Source organism: Ceratotherium simum, chromosome 2 (assembly GCF_057802395.1).
Source record: "Ceratotherium simum simum isolate JZ-2026a chromosome 2, ASM5780239v1, whole genome shotgun sequence".
Taxonomy (NCBI): domain Eukaryota; kingdom Metazoa; phylum Chordata; class Mammalia; order Perissodactyla; family Rhinocerotidae; genus Ceratotherium; species Ceratotherium simum.
In genome coordinates this window covers 8,801,981-8,823,092 of record NC_141901.1, presented here as the reverse complement: position 1 = coordinate 8,823,092, position 21,112 = coordinate 8,801,981, and the positions used below count along the sequence as shown (strand labels likewise).

At 38.8% G+C, this 21,112-nt stretch overlaps 1 protein-coding gene and 1 pseudogene across 4 annotated transcripts in view; one reads left to right on the top strand and one right to left on the bottom strand.

Moving 5' to 3' along the window:
- SUCO (SUN domain containing ossification factor) overlaps positions 1 to 15,675 on the bottom strand; it is an 87,106-nt gene extending 71,431 nt beyond the window's left edge. For 2 of the 4 annotated variants that reach the window (XM_087437980.1, XM_014783412.2), the window contains exon 1: positions 15,319 to 15,675. In XM_087437980.1, the coding sequence (XP_087294106.1) occupies positions 15,319 to 15,380 (62 nt within the window). In that variant the 5' untranslated portion in view covers positions 15,381 to 15,675. The remainder of the gene's footprint in view (positions 1 to 15,318) is intronic. The other 2 variants (XM_087437972.1, XM_004425034.3) reach the window with 1 other exon arrangement.
- LOC147917737 (uncharacterized) lies at positions 15,466 to 17,020 on the top strand (annotated as a pseudogene).
- Positions 17,021 to 21,112: the final 4,092 nt, after the last annotated feature.

The window sequence follows — 21,112 nt, the reverse complement described above, 5'->3', positions numbered from 1 at the left end:
ATTACTGATGAATCAAACAACATGGATAAATCTTGGAAACATTACGCTGAATGAAAGAAGCCAGGCACAAGAATAAATACTGTATAATTCCATTTGGATCAAGTTCCAGAATTAGCAAAACTAATCCACAGTGATAGAAATCAAATTGTTGGTTGCTTTGCGGGATTCGCTAGAAAGGGACATGAGAGAACATTCTGGGGTGATGGAAATGTTCTGTATCTAGACAGTGTGGGTTACAGAGATTTGCGCATTTGTGAAAACTGATCCAACTATATAGTTAATAATGTGCATTTCACTGTATGCAAATTACCTCCATTTAAAAATAAAAGAAACAAAAAAGTCAGTATTTTCCTCCCCAGCAATAACCAAACAGAAAATAAACTATTATTGATAACAAACTATAAAATAATTTAGAAATTAACCTAAGAAAAATAATACACAACCACTTATAGACAAAAAATTTAACTCTGGTAATAATCATAAAATAAAGAGATAAATAAATGAAGACATAGTATGTTCACAGATGGAATGCTGGTGACAGCAATGTAAAGACAGCAATTCTCCCCAAAGTAAGTCATCATTCAAATATAACTCCTATCAAAATACCTGAAAGATCCTATTGTTCTAAATGTGATATGGAAAAAAGTGGTTCAACAATAACTGAATTAACAAAAAAAGCAAAGGCATGTGGTTCACCTTGCCAGATAATTAAATTTATTACAAAATCACTCTAATTAGACTATAGCAGTACTAGGATAACAAGAGACCGGCAACTGGAACAGAATACTCCCAAAGGCATTCGTTGGCACAAAGTCTCTCTTTAGAAGCAGCCTACACACAACGTGCTCAATAAATACCTGTTGAATGAATGAATGAATGAAATCAGGCCTTCCTGAAGGCATCTGCTACATCATTAACTACTGAGAATTCATTTTAATGATGAGTGCTGTAACTAAAGCAAGTTAAAAAAAAAAGTGTTAAATGGAAAAAAGTAGGAAAAAGAATGACACTAATGGCATTATACCATTTGTCTAAATTTTAAAACATATAAACAAAACAACATTATTTTGGAAGAAAACACACATCTAAATAAATACATGAAGGTTGACTGGAAAAACACATCAAATATACTCTAGGGTAAATGCCTAAAATGAGCGTAAATAGGAGTGACAAAGAAGATAAAAGAGTAATGATCTAAAATGGAGCAAAAACGGGGACCCATGCAGAATGTGGTATAAACTGAGTATGATCAATCCAATCCTAAGCATCTGATGTTTCTAGGAGAAAAAAGTCATGTTTCTATTTCTTTTAACTTGTCAAGCCATTTAAAGGATTAATCTAATTTTTACAAATAAACTAAAGCTAAGAAGTTAACCTGCCCAAAGTCACTCAACTTGTAACTGCAAACCTAGATCTCTCTCTCTCCAAATCCTATGATCTTTCTGTATTGCTATATTTTATATTTAATATTCTCTGGTCAACAGATAAAAGAATGGTGAGAAAATAACTCCACTCACTTAACAATTGATGATATTAGTGACGGCTAGTTATAGCATAACAAAAATATAAAACTATCACAAAGCAAGAACAATGTTTACCTCATGATTTAGATAGTGGCAACAAGTGATAAATATGACACTTTGTAGTGTAGTGGCTAGGGCACCGACTTCAGAGTCAAGAGACCCAAGTGTTTGGGCAAGGGAAACAAAAGAAAAAATAAACAAATGGTACTACATCAGACGAAAGAGCTTCTGCAAGGCAAAGGAAACCAGGAACAAAATGAAAAGACAAGCCACCAACCGGGAGAAAATATTTACAAATCATATGTCCGACAAGGGGTTAATCTCCAAAATATATAAAGAACTCACAACTCAACAACAAAAAAACAAACAACCCGATCAAAATATGGGCAGGGGATATGAACAGACATCTTTCCAAAGATGATATACAGATGGCCAAGAGGCATATGAAAAGATGTTCAACATCACTAATCATTAGGGAAATGCAAATCAAAACTATAATGAGATATCACCTTATACCTGTTAGAATGGCTATAATTACCAAGACAAAAAACAACAAATGTTGGAGATGTGGAGAAAGGGGAACCCTCATACACTGCTGGTGGGAATGCAAACTAGTACAGCCACTATGGAAAACAGTATGGAGATTTCTCAAAAAATTAAAAATAGAAATACCATACGACCCAGCTATCCCACTACTGGGTATTTATCCAAAGAACCTGAAACCAACAATTCAAAGAGACTTATGCACCCCTATGTTCACTGCAGCATTATTCACAAGAGCCAAGACATGGAAGCAACCCAAGTGCCCACTGACTGATGAATGGATAAAGACGATGTGGTATAAATATACAATGGAATACTACTCAGCCATGAAAAAAGACAGAATCGTCCCATTTGCAACAACATGGATGGACCTTGAGGGTATTACGTTAAGTGAAATAAGCCAGACAGAGAAAGACAAACACCATATGATTTCACTCATTTGTGGAAGATAAACAAATATGTGGACAAAGAGAAAAGATCAGTGGTTAGCAGACAGGAAGGGGGTTGGGGGGTGGGCATAAGGGGTTAGGGGGCACATATATGTGGTGACCGACAAATAATAAGGTACAACTGAAATTTCACAATGTTATAAACTATTATGACCTCAATAAAATAAAGAGACCCGAGTGTTAATCCCAATCCCCAATTTATTAGTTGCATGTTCTTGGACAAATTACAAAACCTGTGTATGTACATAACTTGCCTCAATATCAATACTGTAAAACTGAGTTATTACAAAGAAGATGAAACAATGCATGTGCTGTGCTTAGCCTGGCACAGAACATGCACTCAAATGTTAACTGTTACCAGCTATTGTCCTTTCCATCTTCTTTCACTTATCAAACCCAGATTAGTGTATACCTGTAGTCTCAACTTCACCTTCTACTCAGTCCTCAGCCCACTGAATTCTAGTTTCTGCTCTCATTATACCACTGAAATTGGTATGGTTGTGGCAGAATTTACCCTTTTTGATTTCTCAGCTGCATGTGGTACCTCTGACTACTGTTTCCACTTGAAACCCTCTCCTTCTCTGGCTTGTCAAATTACACACTTCTTCTCATCTCTCTCTGACCACTCTCTTCTGAGTCTCTTTCGATATGCTGCCTCTGCTCACTACCTAAATTCTGCTGCTTCCAGGCTTCTGTTCTCAGTCTTCCCTTTATACTCTATGCATTTCTTGGGAGATTTCATCTACTTTCATGGTTTTCAGTGGATGGCTACCAAAACTTTAATTCTTAGTACTTATTATCTTCTCCTAACTGATCCATTCCATAAAACCCTTCAATGATACCCTATATTAAGGTGGAGAATGAATTAAGCTCATTTAAAAGTTGAATCTCTCTTCCTTCATGTTCCAAGACATGTTAAAAACAACAAACTCAAACGTGAACACAGTATCTTCCTTCTCCAAGTCTCCTCTTCCTATATCCTTGGTCTCACCACGTAGTACTGCTTATCCTACCCAGTCCTCAAGTTAGGAATCTGAAAAACATCTGTACTACTCCTTTTGCTTCACCGTCCCTCCACCATCTCTAGTTTATTTTACCTTAAATTTATGTAATCTATTTCTCCATCCCTGTTATGACTGCCTTAGCTCAAGCCCTCATCTCTTACCTAGAGCAACCTCCTAACAGAGCTCCCTAATTCCTATCCTGCTACCTCTGCAAATCACTCCTGCAAACCACTGCCAAAAACCTAATACTAAGTTATCAAGCTACCATTCCCCTGCTTAAGACCTTTCATAGACCCTACATGACAAAACACAAACTTCCTTGCGTGATATTTAAAAATCTCTAAAATTCTTCTATTGCCTAAGTCTTCTGCTTCATATTTCCTGCCACTCCCTGCCTCCTACTTTATGGTTCAGTGATACAGAACTACTTGTAGTTGTTCCTTGAACACATACCATGCTGTCTCATGCTTCCCTGTCTCTGGCTCATGCTGTTCTCTCTTCCAAGAATGTTCTGCCCCTCACTCCTCACCATTCAAAACCTGACTAAATTCTTATCATTCTTCTTTTATCTGGGGGCAGGAGCTATTATGGAGTAGGAGACTTTCCTGATTTCCACAAGCTGGGGTTTGGTAGCCCTCCTCTAAATTCCCACAGCCCTCAGGCATATCTCTATCTGAGCACTTACTACAACTCTGAACTGAAACTGTTTATATTTCTGTTTTTCACACAACATTGTGCACCTTTAGGGCTGAGAACTTACTGTCCTGTTCTCAGCACAGTGATCTACAGAGCTCTTCCTTTGACTATAGATTGGAACAGCTTTAAATAAGAGCTTACAAAAGGGAGAGCCCAGTAATCAGAGACCCCAGAGTAACAGAAAGAGCTGAACTGGCAATGAAGAATTGCTTCTTAAACATAAGTAAAAATCTAATCCCTAGTACAGAAACACAGTGCTGGCCATTCAATTAGGGCAGTGTGTTTTAAAGTAACGCCCTGGCCACATCCCCCTTCAAAAAAAAAAATGTATTCCAGGAAAAAGACACCTATATGAAACATGGAGGTAGGACGGTAGAACTTATCTTTCAGTTAACAGTGAAAATTACAGTTTTTTGAACATTACTGCCTGGAAATTTGAAAAAATTAACAGAAATTCTATTAAGTACTGAGAGACTTGTGGGAAATGGGTGAATAATATGGAATCCACTTTGGTCAAAAACTGGCTAAACAAGACCAAAAGATACCTGGGCCTCCGGTTCCTGTGCTTAATAAGCACCCTACTTTCTTTCAATCACAATGTATTAAAAGACATATATTCCTCTTAACCTATTATCAGCTTGCGGGTTCTTTTAAGGTTGTTTGTCTTCTGCTAGTTCTATCTGCTGGTAGGTAAGAGGTCACACTGTACCCCTTTCTTCTCCCAGTTTTTATTCTATCTGCTTGCCTCAGCAGTCCCCAATCAAATCACATGGAACTGTAGAGCTTAGCTGAAGAAAACTATTCATGTTCTAGTGTTTGCTTCTAATCAAACCTTTGAATCTCCACAGTTCTCATCTTTAATCTTCACTCTGATGTAGGACTGGTCTTAAATCCTCTTAGCTTAAATATTCCACATATCAAAATGTATTAGAGAACTGTTTCACTAAATTGGCCTATAAGTTCATGGATCCAACATGGTAAAGCAATTATTACACAATGTGGTATGTTCTGTTTTTATAGCTTAACATACCATTAGAAATTCAGCCAATACAATTTGTCCTCAAAGCTGCTGGAAATAATTATATACTAAACTTACTTGACAATGGTATATTTTAAGAAACTGCATAAGATACACTTAGCCTATAAAACTTAAGTCACAATACCTATGCTACCTTAATTTTCAATCCAAAACTACAAATATAGTACCCAAATAAATTACTTCCAGGCTAACAGGTTAGCCATGCTACAACAGAAAGCCCATCTAAGGAACAGTAGAAAATAAAGCTACAAAAGTAGGTTTGGGCCAGATTTCAGGCCTTTAACATGAGGGTTTAAATTTTTACCCTTCAGGCAAAAGGGAGCCTCTGAAAGATGTTTTAGCAAGGGGCTAACATAGTCAAAGTTGTGTGTCAGTAAGATAAATCTAGTGGCATTGTGTAAAATGGGTTGAAGCATGCAAGTATAAGGCTACTCTAGCCTCTTCTCTCTCTCTGGTTAACACATGTGTGAGAACTCACGCCTACCAGCTCTCCAAATATCTTCTATTTCCACTCCCAAAAGCTTATCAATCACTTGCCTCTTTTGAAAACAAGGCCCTTTTCTCAGTTTTCAAGCTTTTCAGCCTTATCTGAGACATTTTATATTGCTGACCATTTAAATGACCTCCTTAAACCACTTTCCTGTCTCTCACTTCAAATCAGTTTCCTCCTTCCCTTCAGAGCTTACTGTGCTTGGCACCTTTCTTTATTCTAAGTATCTGCAGAGGCCCCATGTTCAGTCAAATATTCTGTTTCAAAAATGATCCCCTCTATGAGGATAACTCCAGCCCAAATCTTACCTGCACTGAAGTCTGCATTTTTAAGTGCCTGTATGATGTCTCCACTTGGATATTCCACTCGCCTCAGCTAGCAGCTCCTTCTCCTTTCAAACCCTTTGCAACTCTTCCATTTCTTTTTGAACACCTCCAATTCTTCTAGATGACCAAATTTTTTTAAAAAAATTAACTTTTCTTTTCTTTTTGAACTTTATTGCACGAACTCATAATTTTACACCCTAGAATTTATTCTCTCAACCACAGTAGGCCCTAAGCCTACTTAGGAAAGCAGCTACTTTGTTTTGTCCACCAGAATCCTACAGAGAACACAGCAAAGAGAAACCTCAGTAAATCTCTCTTGACATTGAGATAGACGATAGGGGGTGGTGAAGAACAAGATCTGCTTAGAGGCAAACTTAGTTCTTTTGAATTCTAGTCCAATGCTATTTCTACTGCACTGCATTGCTAGCTTGCCAATCTATCACCAAACCAGATCATTTACTTCCTCAAAATCTCTGCTCAATGTACCCTCTTCATGTCTACTGCCAAGTTAAGTCCTTGTTATGACAAACCTGAATTACTCCAATTGCTTTTTATTTAGTATTCATCCCTCCAAGTCTCTCTCTTCTAACATATATCTAGCACAACGATGTCAAAATAACATTCTTGAAACACCATTTCTCTTGCTGGATCTTTATTGTCTGACTCCTTGTCTTAGCTTGAAAAACCCTTCACAATCTCCAAAATATAGCTTTTACGTTCTACCCAGGCTTGCCTGCATACTATCACTGCCACCCATATCAAGTACATTATCTCTTTTACTCATAAGTCTCTCTCCCCTGGACAGTTAAGTACTCTCTGCCCACTACACACACACACACACACACACACACACACACACACACACACACAAGGTAAAGGCCATTATGCATAGTAGCAGCACCAGTACATCTTGTTTCAGTACACACACACACACACACACACACACACACACACACACACACACTAGGTAAAGGCCATTATGCATATTAGCAGCACCAGTACATCTTGTTTCAGTTCATGAAGCACCTGTATTCTACAGAAGCAAAGTTTACGAACCACACGTCATTCCCCTTAAACCCAAGTCAAGTTTTCCCTGACAACTCCAGTTTTAATTTTTCCCTTCTTTAAACACCTACTAAACACAATTCAGCTTTTCCTATTGTTCATTAACATTCAAATCAGATATCTTAAAACGTTAAAAGTTCAAAAAAATCTGAGAATTCATCTAATCTAGTAGTAATGACTGGAATACACAGAAGAATATTCCAAATTTACTGAGACAAAATCTCCAAGGTTAGAGTCCTAGGCATGTGTATTTTTTTTAAAGCTTCAAGAATAATTCTCATGTCCATTCCTTGTTGAGCCAATCCAGTCAGCCCCATTTTCAGATAAGAAAACTGACACACAAAAAAAAGGTAAAGAAATTTGCCTGAGGCCACCTACCAGCCTAGTGGCAGCACAGAGCAGTGCCTAATAGCACAGACTCAGCCTACTTAGGTTCTGGCTCATTGCTTACTAGCTGTGAACTTGGGCAAGTTGGTTAACTTCTTTTTGCCTCTCTTTCTTCATCTTTAAAATGGAGTTGTAATGAGGATAAAATGAGTTAGTGTATACAAAGCACTTAAACCAGAAATAAGCGCCCAGTAAATGCACTATTAATAATGCAAAGAAAGAATTACAACCGAGCTCTAATTTAATTTTATGCCCTTTCTACTACACTAGTACCTATATTTTGACAAGCTTGTATACTCCTGAGGGCAGAGCTCAAGTCTCCTGATTCTTCAGTATCCCTCACCTCACCACTGTTGGTAACCAAATAATACTTTGAATGAATTTATGGATTCCTAGTTCTGAATTCTGACACCTCGGCCATCCTACTTTTACCAAAGTACCCAGAGTAAATGAATAATAAGAACTTATATAACAGTGTTTATTATGAGCAAAGCATTGTGTTAAGCACTTTACATATTTTCTCCTGTCAGATTACAAATACTCTATCACAAGAAATACAAAATTAGCTTATAACCTATAAGCCATGTTACTGCCACAAAACATTTTCTAACAAAGCTAGGTGTTACTTTTATGTAAAATATAAAATAATTTTAACTAGTGATTCATTACAAAAATGAAGTTCTAAAGTAAAATCAAACTTTCTTTCAAAAAATCTGCATTTATGAAACAAGTTTATCCCAAGGGATTAACATTCTTTACTGCAAATACTCAAAAGCAATTTCCCGTTTCCCTACGGCATGTACAATTTTATTTTTTGAAACTACTTTAAAATATGGCCTTGAAAGACAAAATAGATAACATACAATTGGCACTAAAGCACAATCTGCAATGCATACATATTATGTTTCAAATAAAGAGTATTCTGTTTCTTTCCAGTTATGTATAAACTACTAAACAAGTATTTCATATGTATAAATGTTCCTACCTGAAGGAACATTTACCTGAACATGGCTTAAGAGAATAATAAAGCACTTAAATTTTTTATAAATTTCTCTCTTCCCTTTCATTATAAGCGCTAGAATGCTAGCTATACGTATTGGCTCACTTCTCTATTCAGATTGCTGAGAAAAGTGAAAGAATTTTAGAAGTTCACGAGCAACTGAAAAATAAAATAACCAATGCCCAAAGATAAGTTAGGTGCTGGTACCTTTTGTATTTTCGTTGCCTGCTGACCCTACTACCTGCATCCATTCCAATATATCCTCAAATGTTTAATCATCTAAAGAAGTTATTATGAACACATCCAGCTCTTTAAAAAATAATTCAAAGTCTATTACAAATAAATTATTCGCCACTTTTTATTGGACGTAAGTGTTCGAGTTTTACACAAAGATGTCATACCTTCTCATCACACTTTCTTTCACAGTCTTTTTCCTATTTAGGCAATCTGGCTTCACCTAACTTGTCTGAAGGAATCTGACGTGGTTCTTAACAACCCAGTACATCTTGTAAGTACCAGACACTTTCTTTGGAATGCATATCCCAGAGCAAAGATAAACTTTTCTTCCCAAAGTTTTTCACATTAAGTTCCACAAGAAAGATTATTTTTTTATTTAGATATAACTGGCATATCATTATATTAGTTTTAGTGTACAATATAATGATTCAATATTTGTATATATTGCAATATGATCACCACAATAAGTCTAGTCATCTTCCATCACCACATAGTTACAATTATCTTTTCTTGTGATGAGAACTTTTAAGATCTATTCTTTTAGCAGCTTTCAAATATGCAATACAGTATTATTGACTATAGTCACCATGCTGAACACTACATCCCCAGGACAAGAAAGACTATTTTTAGGTCATCAAATGATTTGGAGAAGAGGCGTTATTTTATTGTTTTATTTATTTTGCTTATTATTTTATTCAGAAAAGAAACTGATTTAGAGTCTTTAAAAAGTTATAGAAACAAAACAAGAGAAAAAATTTCTCCAGATGAAAGATAGAGTTTGGATTTTCAAGAATATTTCTAGTCATTATCTTAAAAAGGAAAAAAACGCTTACATATTTTTTCAGTTTCTTATTTTTCTGCTCACTTATGCATATTAACAAAATGAGCAAGAAACCAGCTAAAATTATCAAAGACAAAGCAAAACAAAGGGTACAGAGATAAAATCACAAACCAAGAAATAAGACCTCTTAAGTCAATGAAAACTGGGTGACATACTCAGAAAAATTACTACTAAGGTAAAAAAGGCCAACAAAACAGACCACCTTGATTTAGACATCTATCAACCCTTTCCTAGTGTGATTTAGGGCTTCCTGCCTCCAAAGTCTGGCTCTTCCAATCCATTCTAATCCCCACAGTGATCTAATTAAAAAATCACTCTTACCTCACCCTCCTGTTCTCTTCTTTCAACTACTTCACTGGCTCATCCTCTCAGTCACGTTAAAATCCGAGTTCATCTACACACTAATCAAGTCCCTTCAAAATGTGGCTCTAGCCTCCCTTCCCATCTCTCCCCACATATATTCTAGATAAGCCAACAGGAATCTTCTCTCTACCTGAAAGAAAATTCTCCCATCTTGATGAACTATCCATCCTGAAACCATTTTATGGTTGAGAAGTGAGGCCCATAGAATAACTTGTCCAAGGACACACAGCTAGCAACAACCATAACTAGACTACAAATTCTTCCCTTGGTGTTCCTAAAGACCTTTATAACTACCTCCATTATATCTATAAATGTATTTATATATATATATTATAAATGTATAAGAATTGTTTCAGGCTCTTCTCATTAGCTCTAAATACGAGCTTCTCCAAGAGGATCCTTTTGGGCGCAGGGAGAAAAGAATAGATTTGTTTAGCCTTAAAAAAATAAAACCACTCTAGTGGGGGATGTGATAATGGAGGAAGCTATGCATGTGTAGGGGCAGAGTGTATATGGGAAATCTCTGTACCTTCTGCTCAATCTTGCTGTGAACCTAAAACTGCTCTAAAAAATAAAGTCCATTTTTAAAAAATTAATTAAGCTTTACTAAGATTAATATAAGGATTCACACTTGGTCTGAAGGTCAGCTGGTCAGTCACACATCAATAATAGCAGGGACTATATAGTCAGAAACCAGAGGAAAGAGTGGAAGTTCCACAAACTGGGGTTTACTTCCAGCACATTGTGATTCACTGCAGTTCATGTGCACCCAATTACGGAGATTTAGGGATTACGTATATTATTTAGTTTTAACTAAAACAACTCTCACGGCATGGAGAAGTCCTGCAAAGACTGCAAAGATAATAACAATGCAAGCACAAGCCAACAATAAAATGGCAGGGCGAAGATTCCTAATCAGCACAAGCTATTCTTCACGCACATTCTGATGTAAAATAATCTAGTCAGTCAATCACACAGCGCTCACCAAAAATTATTATTTTTTTAAGGAGAGCAAAAAGGTATTGTTAACAGAAAATATTAGATTGTTTATTTTCTCATCTTCCTTAAACACCTAATTTGTATAATTTATTATGTATACAATATATTATTAGTATACTAATATCAAATTGTATGTATATAACTTATAAACAAGCACATATTAAAGGTGTATGCACAAAGTTTTACTGATTGGGGAACACACTCAAAACATTTTGTATGTCTCCTGCTTAAGGCACAGACCAAGTCTATTTCCTCTTTAGGTGATGATCAATCTTCCCAGTTTGCCAGATCTGAGCAGGGTATGTTAGGCTGCATAATGGCCCCACAGAGATGCCTGAGTCCTGATCCCTGAATATGTTACCTTACATGGTAAAAAGGTCTTTGCAGATGTGATTAAACTAAGGATTTTGAAACGGGGACATAATCCTGGATTGTCTGGGTGGGCCCAATATAATCACAAGAGTGTTTGTAAAAGGAGGCAGGAGGATCAGAGTCACTAGTAGATGGCAGGACTGAAACAGAACGTTGGAATGATGCAAGGAAGGAACCACAGAATGCAGGCAGACCCTAGATGCTGAAAGTCAGGAAATAGATTCTTCCCCTCAGAGTCTCAAGAAGAAACTAGCCCTGCTGACACCTTTTAGCCCAGTTAAGACTTATTTTGGACTTCTGACCCCAGAACTGTAAAATAATAAATGTGTGTTGTTTTAAGCCACTAAATTTTTGGTAACTTGTTACATCAGCAATAGGAAACTAATACAGGTGATTCCTGGGACATGGGTTTTCATCCCTAAAACCAACATAAGTTGGTCACCCTATTTTTAGGTTTCCAATGCCCATAACAACATCTGGCACACAATATGCATGAGAAAAATCTTTGTTAAATGATTTTATGATGAAATATATAGATAACACGCCTTCACTGTTTTAAAGATATCTCATCCTATCAACTCTCTGAAGTATGAATGAATTGGTTTTCCCACTTTTAGGATATAAGAATTAAGGTTTAAAAAATTACATAACATGTCCAAGGACAAATATCTAGTAAGCGATGGAGCTGTATCTAGAATACAGGCCTTCTGATCTGTAGTAAAAGGATCATGGCACTCAGGAGCCTGTGCTACGAATCAAGTTGCCTAGGTTCAATCCAAGCTCCAAAACTTAAGAGCTGTTGAACCTTAGCCAACTTACTTAACTTCTCTACTTCCTCAACTATAAAATGCAAAATGAGTTTAACAACAATACAGTCATGTGTCGCTTAACGACAGGACATCTTCTGAGCATGCGTCGTTAGGCAATTTCATTATTGTGCAAACATCACAGAGTGTACTTACACAAACCTAGATGGTATAGCCTAATAAAATTAGTACCATATAGTAAGTATAAGATTAGTACCACTAATAAGATTGGGACCACCATCATATATTCAGTCCATCATTGACCGCAACGTCATTACGTAGCACATGACTGTACTTATCTCACATCTCATAGGGTTGTTGTGAAGATTAAAGGCGTTAAAACATGTAAAGTATACACCACAGGCTTGACACAGACGTAGTTGACAATAAATATTAGCTATCATTATTACTCCGTGCTGCAACTATAGTACATTTATGCTTAAAATACTCTGTACTACTTGATAAAGAATCACATAAAGTTTGCAAAAGTAAAAAATAGCAACCAGAATGAATACAACGGGTTTTTTGTGAAAGTAATCTAGTTAGGGCTCTAGGAAAGACAAAAGGAGAGGGGTGACATAAGATCTATAAAAGTGTGACAGTATAAATAAAGTGATAACAAAACAGTAATATTGGTAGGAGGGGGGCCAGAAACTTAGAAACTAGAGTACTGTAGTATAAACATATAGCACTCATAAATCTACAAAATGGTACAACTTAAAAAAGAAATGGATCACAAAATAATGGAGACAATTCATGAATGACAAAGACGACAGAAATGGCTACTAAGAAGAGCTTATCAACTCTTTTCAGAAACCTTTTGTCTAACCCTACAATGGCTTTAGGTACCCATATCCGTTAAGGGGGAATGGAGACGTTGGGAAATGACCTAACAGACCAAACTGTAGCAAGAGTTAGACCCTTTGCCAATCACCACCACACACCACTCCTCTTCCCAAATTTCATCATCACCTTTCCAAAAAAATCTCAAGCCTAAATATCTTATTTTAATGCCTTTTAATGGCTTCAGGAAAGAATAATTAAAATGTCTCAGTTTGGCAGTCCAAACAAATCTCAAAATATACTAACCAACTGTTTCTTAAGCTAAAGTTTCTTAAACTTTTCACACTCTTTACTTAAATCCTCAACATCCATTTTTCACAAATGGAGTCAACAAACTTTACAGAACTTTATGACTACTATTTTCAAGAGTAGGCTGACTGATTTTCTCCCTAACAGGTCATGATCTACTCACTACTGCCAATGAATAAAGTTGAGAAACCATATTGAGGTTAGCTTAAGCGAAAGATAGCCAGAAATTACACAAAGTAATAGAAGCATGTTTAATTTAAATCCACAAATGATTTTAAGAACCACATTGTAATGCTTGATTTCTTCTCCATCATCGAATTAAAATAAAATAAAAAAATCATGTTTAAGGGTACAAACTTGCAACTAGTAGATAAATAAATCCTGGAGACCTAATGCACAGCATAATGAACATAGACAACAATATTGTAAGATAATCATTAAACTTGCTAAGAGACTAGATCTTAATTATCCCCACCACAAAAAGAAATGCTAATTATGTGACATGATAGAGATGCTAAATATCAATACAACAGCAATCATATTACAATACATAAATGTGTCAAATCAACATGTTGTACACCAGAAATTTACACGTTATATGCTAAATATATTTCAAAAAAATAAATCAGAGATACTAGTATGTTTTAAACTTGAATGAAAAGTGTAACCTCTTTGCCCTATCAGCCATTTCAGGAAGTGCTAAGAAGAATGACATGGTCTAAAGATGAGCAAGATCAAGGAGAAAGAGGAAAGAGAAGATACACAAACTACAAACAACCAGGCAGCCCCCAGAAAGAGGCAGATATGAATACAAGGTTTCGCTATCTCAGGTACAAATTTAAATTTAAAATGAGGTGAATGGACTCCTCTCCTACATGCACTTCTATGTGCCCAACAGGACACTAAAAAGTGGAAAGTGGGGGATGGTACTGGTCTTAACAAAAGGGTCTGGAATGAAAGACAAGAGGTCAAATTGCTTGTTCTCTAAAATGTCTTTCCACCTTCCAATCAAAATTCCTCAGCCAGGCAAGTGTTTTCTTTTCCTCTTATTTATGTATTGTCGTAGGTGAGCAACAACTCTACAACTCTAGTGTCTCCGTAATCCATTAGGCACCCATAAAAATGAAAATACTGCTGGTGTTTTGCAGAAGTAAACTGAACAAGAAACTTAGTTTATCTAGATTTGAATATAACAAACAGCAAATCACTATGACCAAAGAAGTATCTTTTCAGTCAGCAAATGTCACACATCTCTGAAGAAACTCCCTGGGAGGGAAGAATGGCTTTTCCAAGTACAATGATAGCAATCCTTTGACTGACAAGCTCTCTTTGCTCCTCAAAAAACCCCAAATGTACCAGAGATTAACAGAAACTCCATAAACTTTAGAGACAAAGCCCTCTTCCCGCCTTCAAAATACAAGACTTCTATTACTAAAGGACATTATCCAAGCCACGCCACCAGAAACTACCGTACACACCTAACACACTCTACTAAACCAAGGGCTTCCCATCATCTACCCCTTGAAAAAGTGCTTCATAACGCTCCCAAACGTTTCCAATAACAGCAGCCCCGAGAGAGCTCGAGGCCAAAGACCGTGCGACAAATGGCCACGAGAACTACTGCCTGTACATTACCCTCACCCTCATGACACTCACGTTTTTCAAATCTCACGTCGGGAACACACCACATGCGACACGCTTTCTGCCCTTACCACACTTCGAAAGCAAGTGGCTGGCAGTAAACCCGAGCAACTTACCTAGCACCCACGTGAACACTACTCACACAGCCCACCGTCCCCGCGGGGCAGAGTAACCGAGTACAAAGGCACTCAGGTGGTCCCTTCTACCCGGGCACCCTTCCCTCCCACCTGGTCTCTGTAAATTCCAAAATATAACACGAAAATCTCCGCACAAAGTGCCGCCAGGCCAAGTCAGCGGGTGAGTCGCAGAGTAATGGGTTTGTCGCTTCACAGGGGCCTTGGGGACCCGCACCCTAAAAGCCAAGATGATCTGGGGGTGTGACCTGGGCCCCTCCCTCCCCCCTTCTCCCCTCCTGGGAAACTCCCATGTTGTCGCGGCTACTTACCAGACCAGAGAGCACAGAGAGAGGCAGGAGACGAGGGCCAAGGCCCGCCGGTACTTCTTCATCTTCTCCTCCTTCTTCCCCCTGCCAGAAGGCGGCACATCCTCCCGGCAGCCGCCACTGCCGGGGCCAAGATGGAGGAGCCGGAGCAGGAGCGCGAGGATGGGACCGAGAGTGCGAAGGGCTGCAGCGCTAGGGGAGCGGTTGCTCAGCGGCTCGCGTGCCGGGTGCCCTCTCTGAGGGGCCCACGGCGGCGCGGACAGGGGCCCTTCACAGGACTCCGGGGACTGCCGCTGCTGCCGCGGCCGCCGGCTCGTCCGCGCCCGCCTCCTCCAGCCACCGCCGCAGCCACTGCCGCCCCATATCCCCCCTGCCCGCCCCGGCTCTCCCTCCGTGTTGCCGGCGACCAACGGCCGCTGCGCACTCGCCTCTCAACAGCCAATCGCCGGCAGGGCTGCGACACCTCACACACCGCTGAGCTGGAAGCAGACGCGTCACCCACGTCCCGCGGCGCTCCCACCCCCACCAGCCTCCGCGCGGACCACGCCCCCTCCGACGCCTCGGGCGGAGGAGCCCGAGGGAGGAGGAGCCAAAGCGCGAGAGCCTGCGTTGCCGCCGCCCCGCCCACCTCAAGTCCCGCCCAGTCAGTGGCTCACGTTCAGGAAGTCGGAGAGGAGCCCCAGAACCCTCAGCCTTCTTCCTTACAATGGCCCGCCCCTTCGTCCTGGGCGCGCCGAGTCCGCGCAAGGACGCTTGGGAATTGTAGTTGCCACTCGGAACCCTCCTTTTCCTCTCCCGGTCTTTCCTAGTACATATCACGGTTTTGAGGGAGAGGTCTATAGTTTCTCTTCTCACCGCAAGACTGGCCAGCTTTGGAATTGTTGCATTCAGTTTTCCTCTTTTGAGCACAGTTCGTGGGATGGCCTAGAATGACGGTGGGGGAAAAAGCTATACTAATAAAATTTAAAAGGCATTTTCCGGGCGGCAATGGGCCAGTCCCATCGAGCTAGGTGCTGATTGGTAGACGGAAAGGGGTGTGCCAACATTTCCTCTCATCTGATTGATTGGAGCGGAAAGTCTTTTGCTTCGTTTCCGCCTCAGGGGGAGTTTCGCCGCCCGCCGGATTCGTCTGTTGAGGTTGGCTCAATTGGTGTGCCTTCTGTTTGATTCGTTCTCTGGGTGCGCTGCGGCGGGGCGGAAGGGAAAACTGCGGTTCCCTTGGGAGAGAGCTCCAAGTCCTGCGGTTCACAGAAGGCGGGGAAAGCGGTTGCGTACAAGCCTATTGCTACGGTCTGAGCAAAAAAGTGACCGCTTCTCGATCTTTAGTAACGAGCAGTGTGCACACCCCAGATTTTTATGCCTCTGAGCCCCCTAAAGATCTCTTAGAAGCTAATATAGGGACCTTCTACCTGAAACTCCAAAATGTTTGACTGTCTTGACGTAGCTCTCTCAGATGGTGAAGAGTATACAGGAAAAGACACTAGCTTCTGCTCAGGAGAGAAGACGCTTGGCCTCTGGCCTAATGTGTTCCTTTATCTGTCTCTGGTGTTATATTCATATCAGACTCTGACACTACCAAAGTATATTTCTTTTATTAGATAAGAAATATAAAAGTATAACTCAATGGTGTTTTCCTTTTTTCTTGGCTTTCGGGAGACTCAAAACTATCTTATCCAGAAAGCAGCCAGATAAATGGGGGAATGGAGGCTCCAATTGTCTGTGCCCTACAACATGGCATAATGTTTAGTGTAAAAGATGTTTGAAGCAGGTGTTGTTAAAGCTTGGGCCATTTATTGACCATGTGGCCATAGGGGAAAAAAGGCAGTAAAATGCCCATCTAACGCCTAATTTTGAGCCATGTAATTTCCCTATGAACCTTCTAAGTTGGATTAGTTGTTAATTGTATTCCTGGGGAACTGAATGACCCATTCTAAAATTCTTGATATAAGTCAACTGCATATTAGAAAAATGCTACAAAGGATGATTTGGTTTTAGAGGAGTTCACCCTAAACTAATTTTTCTGGCAAGAGTTAGGTAACAGTTCCAATGATCTGTTGATGCCACTCAGTATATGACAATGAAATCCTTTCATCTCTGTTTCTCGTTGCAGTAGGCAAGCATTTATCTCACCCAAGAGCAGTATCAAATGATTAATATGCAAGTTAAAAAGAAGGTAGGGGCATAGAAGGATAGGGATTATTTGACATTCTTTACCATATTAGGCACCCTTTTCCTTTACTCCAGGAAGTCGGGTTGTTCGGGATAGGGAACACGTGCTCCTCAGCTGATCCTCAGCAGACCACAGCCAAGGCAGTCCTATTAGAATACATGCTTATCTCAAGCCTGGCAAGTCATCAGGGGCTTCCTCCATCTCCTGTGCTTCTCCACAAGCCCACTCACTGCTTCTCCACCAAGTCCCTGCAATGATCTTTTGGCATATACAGCTAGTAGATGGAATTTTTCTTTTCTTTCTTTCTTTCAGTGTTTATTCCTTTTTCCTACGGTTGGGACTTTATTGATAGCCCTGTGGTAGGGTTTCCATTTACCTAATTATGATTCAATCATTAGCTTGCACCATTTCAATAAACATCTTTTTCTCTTTTTGCTAGCTTCATTTCCATAATTTCATGTTGGGGTTAATCTTCAGTCCTCTGAGCATTTTCATTTTTCTCTTGGATACTTCATAATTTCAGTTCTCAACTATACTGTTGACTTTCAGGTCTGTATTCTAACCTCTCTTCAAGTAGTTGCTGGACGTAACATTTAGGTATTCTACCATCACTGCACATTTTACCTGCCTAAAATAGAACTCAATCTTCCCCATAAATTGACTTCTTCACCTGACTTTCTATTTGTGTTAATTCTTCCTTGTTTTAAGACTTCAGATATTGAGAATGAGAAAAGTTCCATGGAGCTGACTTTGAAAAATTGGTAGATGTTTTTCTATGTGGTTATTAAATACAACAGGAAAAATATTATGTTATAACTCAATAAATAAACATAATAGGAAAATAAGTAAGAATTACATAAAGTGAATTTAGTATAGATAAATGCCACCATACTTAAAATTATAACATATACCAAAGAATGGCAAGAGGATAGAAAAATCAAAACATGTGTATAGTCTTTAAGACCCAGACTAAGTAACCATCATTCACCACCTCTTAATTATACTACAGTGGTTTTCAAACAGGGACATTTTTTCCCCTTGGGGAAAAAAATGGCAATGTCTGGAGACATTTTTGGTTGTCACGACTGAGGAAGTGCTACATCTAGTGGGTAGAGGCCTGGGATGCTATATACTACAACACACAAGACCGTCCTCTACAACAAAAAATTATTTGGCCTGAAAAGTCAAAAAGAGCCAAGCTTGAGACACTCTGCCATAACAGAATCTCCCAAGTCAATAAAATCTATAAAGCACTGACCGCACACATGGTAAGTCATATGCCCTGCAAATCCTTGGATTATTCAGGAAGTTACCAAGGACTAAACTGCATGATGAACATGAGTTCTCTCATTCCTAAAAGGTTAACTACACAGAAACTCAGGACAGCTCAGGTCCCTGCCCTGATAAAGATCAGATGCTCATAAAGATCAGATACTCTATTTGCTGATGGTGAAAGAGAACAAGCAGATCTCAGGAAAGGAGCCAACCCCTCTGGCTATCTCCTTTGTCCTTTCTCTCATATATAAATCACACTTAGGAGGCCCCAGAGAAGAAATATTTGTCTTATTTAAATTAGTGGTATTTGATGAGCAAGCCTTAACATACTCTGAATCAGTTGAAAAGTATCTGCCCCTTTCAATAATATAAAATGCTGAGATACTATGTGTCTCAGAGAGGAACAGCTGAGGCTCAGTGAAATTAGATGCTTCCAGAGTAAAAGCCAGTTAGGACAAAAGTTCCCTGGAAATCAGCAAAAGAAAGGTCAGGAATTGAGAAAAGACTAATAAAGAGACAATAACAGAGACTGAACCAGATGGAAAGACAGGTGAATGTGGCAATCAGCACTTAAAATGTTAACTACATATAGATACAGTATGCACAGAGCTTTCTTGCTATCTGTTCCTACTCCATTTGCTTCTGCTTCTTTGAGTGTGTGTAGATATGTGCACAGAATAGCAAACACCTGTTTTATTTACTTAGTTACTCCCTATCTGGAGACAGCCTAAACTACTTTGACAAATCTACCTTGGCAGAGCACTGATAATGTGGCCACTTCAGGAGGTAAAGGTAGAACTCAGAGGGAGATAAGAAAATAAACTGCTTCTCTAGGACAGCCTGAGAACTCAGCCCCTTAACAGAAAGAAGAATTACAAACTACAATGTTGGCTTGTTCAGTTCTGTTTATACTGCAAATAACGAAATAGAAGATTTCTCTTCTAAAAAATTCTACTTTATGATCACAAATTTAATCTTCTATCAGTGGTTAACATATGTCTACTTGGAAGATGTATGAGTTTAGTAGGCTAGTAATGGAATCAGCCAGAGGAAGGATTACTCAGGAAACGGGAAACGGAGAGGGAGAAATCAAAGATCGTTCCTATGAGGGTGTGTGGTCATTACATGAATAGGAAAGTCAGGAGTCACAGGTTTGTAGGGAAGATTAGTTTGGTTTTGGAAGCATAGTTTTGAGTTTGAGGTTCTCGAGGGAGTATCTAGCAAGGATTTACAAATACAAGATTCCAAATAGGGAGAGAAAAATAGCAACTGAAGGCAACATATTAGGCATGGTAACTGCTGTGCCCTTCAGTACCTCCTGTACAATGCTCTCAGATGAAGCTTCCTAACCCTCTACCTTCATCTCGTCCTTGCTTTGATGCAAAAATCTCCGATAGATCTTAAATATATGTGGAATAAAGTCCTGTCTCCTTGACCTGGCATTTGAAGCTTCCCATTAACCAACCCAGTTGATGGTTCAAGACTTATCGGCCACTGTTTCCTTTTATGACTCAGCCTTCACACCAGACGGCACTGCTTGCCATCTCCTGAAACACCTATGTTCTCAGTTCTTGTGATGTTCTGTATCGCCAAGTAGTGTATAAATTCCTTATGCAAAGAGATCATGTGTTATATACATATAATGCAATGATTTTTTATTACAGGGGCCCAAGAAATAATTTTTTACTTAATGATTATTTCATTTGTCTGATACTGAATTACAATCTACCCTATAATTTAAATTCCTAGGAATAGCAAGCCTCTAGGATGGGAAAGTTTTATGCAATTGACTAGTCTAGAGCCCCTAGCCAGCTATCCCTTCCACTACAAATAGCCAAATTAGCTTTATAGCATAACATTATTTGACTTGTATGTGACTAGATTTTTCTGGGTTTAAATTACCCCTGTGTAACCTGGAGAAATAATATGTTCAACAAATATTTATTGAGCCTTTCTTGTATGAAAGGTACTGCAACAGATATTTGCCTCCAAGAAACTCAGTGTCCTAGCAGGTTTCTTAACCTTCTTCTGGACTGTATTCCTTTGGTAATCTGGCGATGCCCACAGACGCTTCTCAGAATGTTTGTACAGGTGTAAAATAAAATAATTGGTTACAAAGGCAACCAGTTATACTGAAATACAGTTCTGAAAATATTACAAAGCAAATTTGTGATGTAAGATATATGTGCTTTTTTATTAATGCATTAAATAGCAAGCCTTAGTCGCAGGCCTAGTAACTTCAAAAATTCCAAAATAGTGACAAGTATAAAAGATATTACAAGATACCCACAATATGCATAATGTGGTACGAAAATATCTGAAATTTCTATTAGTGACAAAGTTATAGACATT